Source organism: Felis catus, chromosome X (genome assembly GCF_018350175.1).
Source record: "Felis catus isolate Fca126 chromosome X, F.catus_Fca126_mat1.0, whole genome shotgun sequence".
Taxonomy (NCBI): Eukaryota; Metazoa; Chordata; class Mammalia; order Carnivora; family Felidae; genus Felis; species Felis catus.
The window spans coordinates 86,682,690-86,694,942 of record NC_058386.1 but is presented as its reverse complement, the minus strand read 5'-3'; the positions used below and the strand labels follow the sequence as shown (position 1 = coordinate 86,694,942).

Here is a 12,253-nt window from a genome sequence, read left to right as displayed (position 1 = left end):
AAGGTACCCTCTAAACACCCCCCGGCCCCATCCTGGGATTTTGGATGCTTCGTCTTGCAAGGCCAAAATACAGAGAATCCCACCCTGGCCCCTACACTTGTCATGGCTATTTGCTACCCAAACTTAGAGCCTCAAGGCTCTGCTAGACTGAATCTATTAGTCTTACGTGGACTTCCCTACCATCAAATGACATTCCATTCCTATGGAATGAGTACCTGCTGTGTACCCAGTCCTCTGCCAGGTGCTGATGGGAGGGAGGAGGGACAACAAAGCCCCTTCCCTCATCATGTTGATAGGGAGGTTCCTGTCATATCTGAAAAGGGAGCTCACATGAAATGGCTGTGGATATTGGCATGTCTCGGAGTCTTCCTGGAGTAAGTGTGCGTTCAAAGTGGACCTGGAAGGGAGAGGTAGAATTTGAGTCGTGGAGGAGAGAGGAGACATTCTAGACCCAGGCAGGAAGCTGCAGACGATCATGTGCAGGGCCAGTGTAGCAGCAAGGCCTGCTGGAAGCCAGAGGGAATGCTGGGTGGAGTTGGAGCTGTGGCTGAAAATATAGGGAAAATCGTGACCACCTGCCATATGCTGCCAGTGACGGGTTGCCGGTACAGGTGTGTGAGCAGGATGGAAGCTGTGTTTTAGGAAGCCAAATCTGGCCATGTATGCAGAAAACACCTGAAAGTATGCAGAACAAAAAGAGCTAATACCAATTTACCTGCAGTATTTCATTTCATCAACTCTAGCCCTGTGATATGGGCACTACTCTTTCCATCCCCAGGAAACACTACTTTTTCCATCCCCAGGAAATTGAGGCTCAGAGAGATTGGTTAATTTACCTAAGGTTACCTGGATAGTAAACTACTGAGGAGGGATTCCAACTCAAGCATGCTTCCAAAGCCTAAGCTCTGAACAGCCATGGTGATGGAGGGGGAAAGAGGACTGATTATAATAATGATGACAGGCAACATATGTTGAAGCTAAATATGTGTCAGACTGAACAACCTATACATTCTTTTTTAAAATGTTTATTCATTTTTGAGAGAGAGTGCAAGCAGGGGAGGTGCAGGAGGGAGGCCTGGACAGAGGATCCAAAGTGGGTTCTGAGCTGACAGCAGAGCAAACTTAGGAACGTGAGAACATGACCTGAGTTGAAGTCAGAAGCCTAACAACTGAGCCACCCAGGCATCCCTGAACAACCTTTATACTCTTTAATTTAATCTTCACTACCACCCTGCGGGTAGGAGACCCTTATTATCTCATTTTACCTATGGGGAAACTGGGAAATGAGAGGTTAAGTCATTTGCCCCAGGCCATACAGCTAAGTGCTGGAGCTGGGACTCACCCAAATGTATCTGACTCTAGAGCCCAAGCTTTTCCACTTTAAGATCCACTGCAGAAATACAGAAACTAGATGATAGGGACCTGAGCTGGAGTGGTAGCCAAGCCCCTCTGCAGCAATGGCTGGTGAGGGCTGAGCAAAGAGCTGTCATGAAGGAAGAATTGACAGCACTTCCAGCTGCACCCATTTTGTAGTTGGGAGGTGGGGCCATTGATGGCTGAGGCCCAGCCCCAGAACACTGGTAATGGTAGAGAGTTGCTCAGGTTGTGACACCAGTCACCCACTTCCACTGGCCTCTTCTGCCATCAGCCTAACTCCCCAGCAGCTCTGGGGCCCCTAAGTGAGGCACCTGGGGCAACTGCCAAAGGGACCAAACCCTCCACACAACTGTATTCTAGAATCTCATAGAGGGTTGAAACCAAACACATCTGCATCCCAATCTCAGATCTGTCACTCACTAGCTATTTGGTAAGTCATTTCATCCCTCTGTGCCTGTTTCCTGCCCATTTTTAAATGGGAGCAGTAATAGGGCCACCTGGGTGGCTCCGTAGGTTAAGCATCCAACTTCACCTCAGGTCATGATCTCATGGTTCATGGTATCGAGCCCCGCGTCAGGCTCGACACTGACAGTGAGGAGCCTGCTTGGGATTCTCTCTCTCTTTGCCTCTCCCCCACTCACGAGTGCACTCTCTCTCAAAATAAATAAAAAAATAATTTCAAAAATCTTAAAAAAATAAATGGAAGCAATAATAGTGCCTACCTCATAAGATCTCCATAAGGAGTAAATCATAGAAGAAAGAAAGTGCTTAGCACAGTGCCCCAACACATGGTAAGCACTCAATACATGTTACCATTTTTGTTGTGGCAGTGGCTATTCTTATTAGCTTGTCAGGACCCACCACCCAGGAAGATAACTGCCACTAGTTACCAGTATCTGTTGTTACTTAGGCAGGATCAGCAGGACTCTGGGACCAAAAGGGAAAGAGAGAATGCACTCCTAAGGATTCGGAGACTTCCAGAGGCCTAGGGCCAAGCTGGGAAAGAGGCTGTCCTAAAGGAGAGAGTTTGGCCAGGTTGGCCAAAGGAGCCAGGGATGGGGCTGGATGGATCGAATGGCGGAAGGAAGAAGCCTGGCTGGGAGGGACTTTCCAGGGCACCCTCCCTCCCACCCCTCCTGCTTCCTCGGAGCTCTGTTTTTCTAGGCCCCTATGGTCCAAATGAGGAGCAAATGGGGAGCTGTGAGGGGGCTCTGCCAAAAGAACCCTGCACCACATGGGCCACGGCCTGGCTCCAATGGCGGGCCAAGAGGCAGAGGGTGCAGGCAGAGGGCTGACCCAGCAACAAACTGTTCTCCAGAGGGGACCCCCTGTCCCAGGGACCCAAGGGGCTGGGTCCAGGACTTGGCACATTTGGGACATTTGGACTTGAGGGCAGAGGTCCCAGGGACCATTTGCTATTTTTGCTTTGGGGATAGGCTGGGGTGGGGGAGAGAACCTTCCTCTTTTCTCCTCTCTCAGAGCAGACCTTGCCTCGTTTCTTGCCTCCACCTGGCCCCCATGCTGGCCTTTCAGGCTTCCTGCCCCTAACACCAGGGTCCCTGGCTCCAGAGGAAGAGGCTGGAGGGAAAGAGTAAGCTCTTCTTTCCCCAGGTGAGAGCAGAACCTGTTCCAGGTCTTTCTACCTGCCCTTCCAGGCCCTCTTCCGTCAGTTTCCTGACAGCCTAGGCTCTCACTGTTCCCCAGTGGCAGTGTAGTGCAGTGGCCAAGAGCACAGAGACTACCTGAGTTCAAATCCCAGCCTTGTCACTTTTGGCTCTGTGACCTTGAGCAAGTATCTTAATCTCATCTATAAAATGAGGCTTGTAAGAGTGTCTTCCTCATAGGGTTGTTTGCGGGACAAATTAATCCATGCAAAATGCTTAGAACAGTGCCTGGTACATAAATGTTTAACAAATGTTCTCTCATCTTACTATCCGCTTCTGTGCCAGCTTTCCCTGCCTAGCCCAGCTCAATCCTGCCCCCTCCTTTGTGAGATCTCCCCGGCATTACCCATTCTCCTGACCTCTGTTACTCCCCAGTGAGACTAGACCCATTCTGAGAGCAAGGACTGTGATATGAACAGCACTAAATGAATCACAGAATAACTGTTGTCCCCTCAGTGCCAGTTTTGTGACTATGACCCACAGCAAGAAATACATTTTGCAGCATGGCATAGTACTTGCATTTGTGTATCTTTAAATCTTGATCTCCATCTACATATGGCTAAAGCAAAAAGTTTTACAGAACAATATACATCCTTACTACATGTGATCCACTCTTCTACTTGCTGTTCATTCATTTGGTTAAATGCTGTTTGCAACCCACTACACTGATTTTAAGTCCTGACATTGGTTGTGACCCACAGTGTTCTCCATGATAAACTCTACACAGGGTCAGATTAAGACCTTCAGAGGCCCTGAACTCTGAAAAGCTTAGGAGGGAAGGACTATGGCGTGTTTAGAGAGAGGAGGTCAAGTCAAGGGGAACCACAGTGGAAGGTGCATGGAAGGCACTGGGGGCAGAAGCCTGGAGAAGCAGGCTGGGCTTAGGAAGCAAAGGTCTTCTACTGCCACACAAAGAATTCTGGACATTTCCTTTAGGTAGCTGGGAATAACTGTAAGTTTTCCAGGGCAAGAGGAGTATACTCAGGTCTGTGGTTTAGAAAGATCACTGGGGTGGCTGTGGGGAGGATAGATTGGAAGGGCCAAGTCAAGGACAGGGGAACCAACTTGGAAGCTGTTCCAGGCATCCAGGTGAGAAAGCATGGATGAGGCCATAATCAAAGAAACAATGAAGAGCATGGGGAGCACAAGGGGGGCATATGTGAGAAAATGGCTGAGGTTTTAGCTTCAATTACCTGGGCAATATGATGCTGGTTACTGAGGTAGATACAGAGGAGGTTTTGGGGGGAGAAAATATCATTCTCAAGTTTTGATTCATTCAACAAACAATGGGACTGACATAGAGAAACTAACATTTTATTTTGCCAAGTTGGAACATTAAAGAAAAAGCTAATATCCACCATTGTTATAATTTCAAAAAAAATATTTTGCTCCCTCCAAGAATAGGAAAGGCCTAATCTCAGAATAAAGTCTTTTATAACTGAATACGTTTAGATTATTGAAAAACTCTACTTTGGATGTTTTTCCCATTTTGCTGTGACCCATTGGAAATATCACTGTGTATCACCCTAATTTGGGGACGGTAACTGACAACCACAGATCTGGGAATGGGCAGAGGAAAGGAGGTCAGCAACTGAGATCAAGAAGAGTGGTTCCAGAAGTAGGTGGAAAACAAGACAGTAATCATGGAGGCCAACAGAGGAAGGAGGGTTGAAGAAATGAGGACTTGGCCAACAATGTCTTTTGCCACCCAATGTTCAAAAAGATCACTGGATTTGACAATTAGGAGGTTATTTGGTGACCTTTAGTAGTGCCCATTCACTAGGAAGATGGGGTGAGGGCCCAATTGCAGTAGGTTGAGGTACATATGAGAAGTAGGGGAAAGTGGCAGTCTACAGGCTCTCCTTTCAACACATTTGACAGTGATGGAAATAGAGGAGAGAAGGAGGGAGGGAGGCAGGAGAGAAAAAGAGAGAGAGAGAGAACATGTTAGAGAAACAAGGGAACACGTCTGGGGAGGGAGGGGCCTTATTTTGGGGGGATAAAAAAGACCTCCATTTTGTAATCAGAAGGGAACGAGCTGGTATAAAGAAGCTGAATTTTCCTGAAGAGAAGGGCACAGTGTCTAGAGGAAGGGCCCAAAGAAGGAAGGTGGATGAGGCCAAGGCCCAGGTAAAGGGATTAGCCTTTAACGAGAGGGGCACCTTGCCCCCTGAGAAGGGAGGGCTGGAGGGGAAGGAAGTTGGAGAGGCAGGCCAATTTTGGGGGGGTTGGGCAGGGCACTGAGTTAATTCATGCTTGAAGGCTTCTGTTTTCTCAGGGAAGTAGGAGGAGAAGGGTGGGGCAGGAACGTGGTTGGGAGTTGAAGGAAGTTTGGAATGTAGCCCAGGGAAATGTGGAGGCTGGAGCTGGGGCTTGACAGAGGACCATGCTGGAGGGTGGCTGAGCGGTACCAGGGCCCAGCTGAGGTTAGTTGGGTCCGTCTTCCCCTGTGCAGCCTTTGTCTCCCTCCCTAAGCTGTAAGCACTTTGAGGCAGTATCCTCAGCACTTTCCTCTTTCTAGACCATTCCTTTGCCAAGCAATGCCCAGTGCCATGTAGCCCAGAGGAAGCACCCAGCCCTCTCAGCAGAGCCTGGCAAAGTACTGACAAAACCCAGAAATGTTAGGGGAAACAGTGGTAGGATCATAATCACCCTGACAAGAAGTTATTCATTTTGATCGTACCCACCCCTTTCCTTGCCACCCTGCTGGCCATCTCACTCCTGTTCTGTGCCGACTGCAGAGGGAAACAGCCAGGCTCCCATTTTTGCCCAGCAACACTTGCAGGTCTTAAATCCTTCAGGCTGGGGAGAGCCCAACAAGGGGGCAAGTGGCTTCATCTCCCATGAGCTGAATGGGGTAGGTGGTGGCCATTCTTAGGAGGTAGCAGGACAACCATTGTGTGTGGAGAACAAAAGGCCACACAGACACACCTAAAGGCTAATGGGACTCCAGGAAAGCATGCTGGGAGTTGGTATGAGGGGAACCCTGAGGCCTGCTCACAGGAGTGAAGGGGCTAGACAGCCAGTGGTGAAGGACCGTGAGGGAATAAACACAGGTTCAAGGTCAGAGGTAGCATGATAGGTGGCATGGCTGAGAAATGTCTACCTCTTCTCCCTTGACCTCTTCCCTCCTGCCTATTTTCACAGACCATGGCCACCTAGAGGTCAAAAAGATTTCAGGGAGTGACAACAGGTCTGCTTCTTTCTCCTTCACATGCCATGTCCTTCCAGCCCTTTCTTCCACCTGGCTCCTCCTCTTAGCTTCACCCCTCAGTTGAGCCAGCGAAGCAATCCAAGCAAACTTTCATCTTCCAGAGGCACATTTAGTGAGAACTGTGACAGACTGATAGAAACTTGGGCTCCCAGCAGCCCTCCTTTTCCCCTCTCCAGGATCCAGGATCCAGCTTGCACTTACACAATTCGGGGACACAGAGCTTATAATAAACCTCTGTTTATTGAGGGCTGGGACAGTGCCAGGCCCTTGGGTTAGGTGGTGGCTGCACTATTAGAATGTTTTTCCTTTGATGGAGCCAAAATGTGTCTGCCTGTAGCTTCAACCATGAGCTTCAGCCTTGCCCTCTGAAGTCACACAGAACAAGTGTTATTTGCCCAAGTGTGTTCTCTCCTGCAGAGAAGCACTACTTTCTTTCTTTTTTATTCTCATGTGTCTTGATTTTTTACTACCCAAAGAGCATCAGATCCTGTGGAACTTTTTAGGAAGTTCAGGAAAGCATAAAGAAAGAAGTAAAAATCCCCCATAGTCTTACTCGCAGAAGCAACCCCAGTAACCTTCTCTCAGCTTTCTAAAGTGAGGCATTTGTTTCTAATTTTCCTTTGCTACAAAGCACAGAGTGGCCCTGGGGTTTGAAATAGGGTGGGGGTAGGAGGCAGGGGAGCAAAGAGGGGCCCTTGAATAAAACTATTCATACTATTTTGGTATCTGATTTCTCTCCCCCCAACTTTCTGTGTTGATAATTATACTTCTAGAACATGATTGTGAGTGCCTGCTTAGTATTCGGTTGCAAAGACTTACCCTAATTAATCTAACTGGTTTCCTGTTATGGGGCATAGAGGTTGTTTCAAAGTTTTTGGATGATTACAAACCTGACTGTGATGAATATCCAAGAGGCTGAATCCATGCCGGTGCTGGACACTGAGCTCTGGAGGAATATTTTCGGGACTTCTACAGCACTAGGAGCCCGCCAGTAGTTGTAACTGGAAGCTTTCTGGCAAAGGCCCAGAAGACTGGCTAAGGCCAAGGACTGTGCTGTAACCGCCAAGCTTGCCTCTGGATCAGTACCCATTTACCCAGGCCCTGTCACAGAGTGTTCAGGCTGGCAGGGCCCTTTGAGGCCACTGGACCCACACCCTGCACCTTCCTCTCACACGTGAGGGAACTGAGGCCCCTGGGCCAGGGATGGTTCTTCAGCAGCTTAATGGCCAGGCAGAACCCTGCCTCCCAGCCCCCCTCCCACTAGCATGCTGGCTCCTGGTGCTGAGTTCTGAAATTTGGAATCTGAGGTGGAAGCCCTGAAATGCTGCCCACACACCTTTACCGGACCACTTACTGCTGAGGCTGGAGAGGAGACTCAGGCACTTTTGCAAATGAACTGACCCATAAAGCAAAGGGCATGGAAAGAAGATTTGAGGCTCACTCCACAGGCAACTGGACCTGCTCCATCCAGAACCTCCTTTTTTCCTAACCCAGGTGGTATGCTTAATGGCAGGCACCCCATGTCAGGTCCACTTGGCAAATCTCTTTGGGGTTTGAGCCGAAGTGATGTGTGAGTCCCTCACTCTCCCCTTCTTGTTGGGAACCGGCTTTGACAAAGGCCTGTCTATCCAGCCCTCTGTGCCTGACAACTTTCTGTGGTTCGGGGTGCTAATGAGCTTCCCTCCTTTCTCCCCTCTGGCTTTGCTACTGCCTGGGGAATTTGCACAAATGGTGTGTGATTTGGCCCTTTTGTGTTTTCCTTTCTGACTTGGAGGTAAAGAAAATCCCTCACCCCCCACTGACTCTCTGTTTATTCAACTGGGAGAACTTTCACACCCAGGGACCCAGCTCCCCCTCCCTGAGCTCCCATTCTAAATCTTCATCCCTCCTCCCAGGTCCCCCAGCCCTGCACTGCCCTGAATAATTTATGAGTCTAAGAAGGCCTTATAAAAGGGTCTCCAAGGAAAGGCCAGAAGAATGCAAGAGGTTCTGAGAAATAGGAGCCCCTACAGCCTGCCTGGCTTCCAATCCCCTAAGGATGGACTCTTCTGTTCCTGCTGCTGCCCCTGTCCCAGCCCTGGCCCTGGTCCTAGCTCCAGCCCTCCCGCAGGCCCCCCAGGCACTCCCTGGCCTATTAAGTCCATCACCACTTGCTTCCAGACAGCATGTAGGTGGCAGTGAAAGGTAAGTGGAACTTGGCCTTTGGCAACCTGAACTCAGGTTTAATGGGGTCATGGGGGAGGAAAAAAATGAAATGTCCAGGATGCCCCTGTTCTCCATGGAGGAGTAAGGCAAAGCCTCACAGCCCTCAGAGACTGCCCCTTCAAGATCTCAGGCTGAAATACCTCAACTGGCTTCCCACCTCACTCATCCCTCTAGGTGGCAAGAAGGGACTTGGGGACAGTGGGCATTGCCAAAGCTGAAAGCTAAGCAGCCAGGGCCTCATGGGCCAAGTTCCTCAGTCCACTGAGGAGCACAGGGGAGACTGCCATGAAGCCTGAGTTTAATCTGACCCAGGCTGAAGAGGGGGTAAAAGAGGACCAGAGTCCCAAGAAGCCTTTGACTGGGGGACTGTCTCCTGACCACACCATAAGATCTCCATTTGCTTTTTTTCTGACCTCTGGAAGTCCAGCAGGGAAGCAGTGGGCCCAGGAATATTTCAGACCCCTTTCCCCAGCCCAAGAAGATGGTAGGACTCTGAGCTCTACTTTTTGGAACAGGAGGTGGAGGCAAGATATTTTCCACATTCCTCCAAACATTTAACATTCCAAGAAACATTTAGTGACATGCCTACTGTGTACCAGGCATTGTACTGGGTGTTGGGGATTCAGACATCATCAAACATAAATCTGCCCCTAAGAAGCTCAAAGGTGAGTAAAAATAATTACAAAACGACATGACAAAAGCAATGATCACATTGTTCAAGCAGGGAAGAGGGCCCCTGACCTGGGCTTGGGGTCCTCAGGAAAGGTTTCCTGGAGTAGATGGCATCTGAGCCAAGTTTTCGGGAAGCCTCTTTTGTTATCTCAGGGATTTCCAGGCTCCAATTTCCTTCCTCCACTGATTGAGCTCCTCCTTCTTTGTCCTAGAGGAGCTTGCCTTTGGAGGCCCTGGCTGTCCTCTACAAATGACCCACCAACGGAGGTGAGGAAACTCATAGACTCGGTGAGTTTGAGCCCCCATTACACATGGTCACATGCATATGCGGCCACGTGTATTCACATTGACCAGATCCCTTTCCAGAGAGCCCTTGACCTTGGTCCAGGGCTGTGGATGTGGGATAGCATCTCCACAGACTTGTGCACATTTGATTCTGGCTCTGGGAGGAAGGCAGACCCAAGGTTTCCACGGCAATTTGAAAGATGAAGAGACAGTGCCCAGAGAGAGGAGGGACTTGGGCAGACCCCACAGATAGTCTGTGGTAGAGCTGGTGCTAGAAATAATCCTGGTCTCCTGGCACCTAACCCTAGTGCTCTTCCCCCAAACCCATCTCCAAATCTTTGCTGCTCAGTAGAACTCTGTCTCCTGGACAGTCTCCAAACAACACAGGTATTAGAACAGGGGCAGAAAAGCAAACAACCCCCAGGATTCTGTGTCCTTGTTTTACAACCAACACCAGGACACAACTCTTGCTGTGGGGCAGGAAAGGGCTGCTCCCAGGGATGTCTAAGGTTTCTTCTAGATTATCTTACCTGTAGGTTTGTGACCTCTGATACAGAGGAGGCAGTTGTCTGGCCACGTACTTTGACCCACATGCTAGCTTTTGCTTTGGACAGGCTACTGGTGGGGCAACAGGTGCCAAAGTCACCAAGGCTAACTCCGAGTTCCATCACCCTGTCAGGTAAGCTTCTGGCGCCAAGCTCGGAACTTGATGTAGATCCATTAGCTCTTTAAATCCTCACAACATCCCTGTGAAGCAGGAGTGGGGAGGCAATGCCACTATCTCTTTCATAGACCAGGAAACTGAAGCCCAGAGTGGTTAAGGGAATTGGCCAAGGTTGCCTTCCCTGCAGGCACTGTCAATGATCCCTAAGAATGAGCCCCTATGGACAGCGTCAGTGAAGAAAGCCTTCGTAGGACATGGAGGACACAGGGCTAAGTAATTCCTGGCTAGAAGACCTTCTGAAGTGGGGGGTGGGGGTAGGATCTGTGTCAGAGTTGTCAGGTGCTGGGGCAGGGGCTCCCCACAGCTATAGGCCCACCAGACATTACCTTCCTGCCTGGGGTCAATTTGTAACAATCTAGAAGGTTCTGTTACAATGCTTGCTTTCTTCTTTTCCCTTTCACCTCATTCATGCAGGTAGGGGAAGGAGTATAGGGCTTGGATTCCTTCTTGGCCTGTATATATGAGACCTGTGGAAGTTAGGGACCATATTTCTTCTCTGTCCACAGGTTCTTCTGGCCTAAATCCCACTCTTTTGACTACCTGTACAGTGATGGGGAGATTCTGCTGCAGAACTTCCCTGTCCAGGCCACCATCAATCTATATGAGGACTCAAACAGTGAAGAGGAGGAGGAAGAGGAGGAGGAGGAGGAGGAGGGGGAAAAGGACAAAGAAGAGGAGAAAAAAGAGAAGGCAGATGAAAAGGGGCTCGAAGAGTGTGTGAGGGCACCACACATAGCCACAGCTCATCCTCCTTCCCCACTCTTGATGTGCCCAAACTGAACCGGTCAGAGTCTGGTTGGGGTTTAGTATGCTTGGCAAGCCTCTAGAGCATCAGTTTGACAGGAATCTCCGGATATAGCCCTCTGTATTGAAAGTTGGGTTCTTGAGTCAACAGGTCACTCTGGCTATATTCAACTGGCCTATGAACATAGACCTCGGGCACCTCATTGTGTTGCTGTTGTGTTGAGTGAGAAGGTCCAAGGAGCTCTAGGGGAAGACTTGCTTTCCGAAGTCCCCTGGAAGCAGATCAAGACAATGCATGCCCATGTGGAGAGGAACAGTTACTCTTTGTTGGTGGCGGGGGGAATCTTTGACTCCCCAGCATTCCAGCTGGCCACAGAGTCCTGTCTCCCCACAGAAAGCCTGACATCTGGCTTCACTTCCAGGGATACAACCATCAGATACAAGTAAAGTTGAGGCACCTCTCTGATGGGCCTTGCAGGAAAGGAAAGGGGCATCTAGAAAATCAGCTTGCTTTGAGGGCCTCCCTCCATTTTGCCTGCTATCGATTGGGGTCTGTGTGTTGGTATGAAATGAATCAGGAGAAAAATAAACTAGATGATGTGTGCTCTTTTCCTGGAACTGTGATTTCTTAACTGAACTATGCCCATGTTGTGAAGCCACAGGCAGAGGGTCAGAGAACAGCTCAAGGCCAATTCATTGCCTTACCTGAGGTCAGTTGACAGATTTTACTCCATGGGAATATAGGGCCAGGGACCCAGCATGGGGCCAGGCTCTCTCTGTCAACTTGTGAAATCAGTTAGGCTTGATTAAACTTCAAAGGCAGCTTAGGAAAGTAGCAAAAAGGCCCCCCAAAAAGCAGCTTGAAAGTTGGGAGGATGGCTGAGGGGAAGAGTGAGAGGTACAGCCTCAGTTGAGCTTTGGAGATAAGCATATGCCTGTTTTGGGGGGGGGGGGATCAGAGGGTTACTAACCCCCTGTCAACTTTATCTCCTCGATTCCCTTTGTATCTACCACAGCTCAGGTCTTCATGCCTCTCCTGCCTCAATTACGCCAACTAATGTTCTTGCCTCTGGCGGGTCCCTTTGCAATTTACCCTCCTCACTGGCCACCAGGTCACACCATGTTGTGCCCCTGTGTAAAACCTTACCATGGCTCTTCCCTGACTCCCCAACAGTTGGATTTATCCTTTTTTTTTTATTTTGATCACAGACGCTCTTGAGAATCTAGGGCTTCTCTATTCATATATTCACAAACCAAGTCCTTAATTTGATATTCTAGGCTGTTCAACAGCCTGGTTCTTGCCTGTCTCTTCAGACTCATCTCTTGACAGTTGAAGCCTATGCTATCTGTCCTTGAACATATCATGCT

At 49.4% G+C, this 12,253-nt stretch overlaps 1 protein-coding gene across 2 annotated transcripts; it reads left to right on the top strand.

Moving 5' to 3' along the window:
• Positions 1 to 7,182: 7,182 nt before the first annotated feature.
• RIPPLY1 (ripply transcriptional repressor 1) lies at positions 7,183 to 11,503 on the top strand. 2 transcript variants are annotated; one of them, XM_006943897.4, is made up of 4 exons: positions 7,183 to 8,439; positions 9,345 to 9,420; positions 10,032 to 10,096; positions 10,648 to 11,503. In XM_006943897.4, the coding sequence occupies exons 1-4, from the start codon at positions 8,294 to 8,296 to the stop codon at positions 10,919 to 10,921; spliced, it is 561 nt and encodes a 186-aa protein (XP_006943959.2). In that variant the 5' UTR covers positions 7,183 to 8,293; the 3' UTR covers positions 10,922 to 11,503. The 2 variants fall into 2 exon arrangements, 1 of the variants encoding a protein (XP_006943959.2); XR_006593091.1 differs by lacking the exons at positions 7,183 to 8,439; positions 10,032 to 10,096 and having other exon boundaries at positions 9,343 to 9,420; positions 10,648 to 10,750.
• The last annotated feature ends 750 nt before the right edge of the window (positions 11,504 to 12,253 follow it).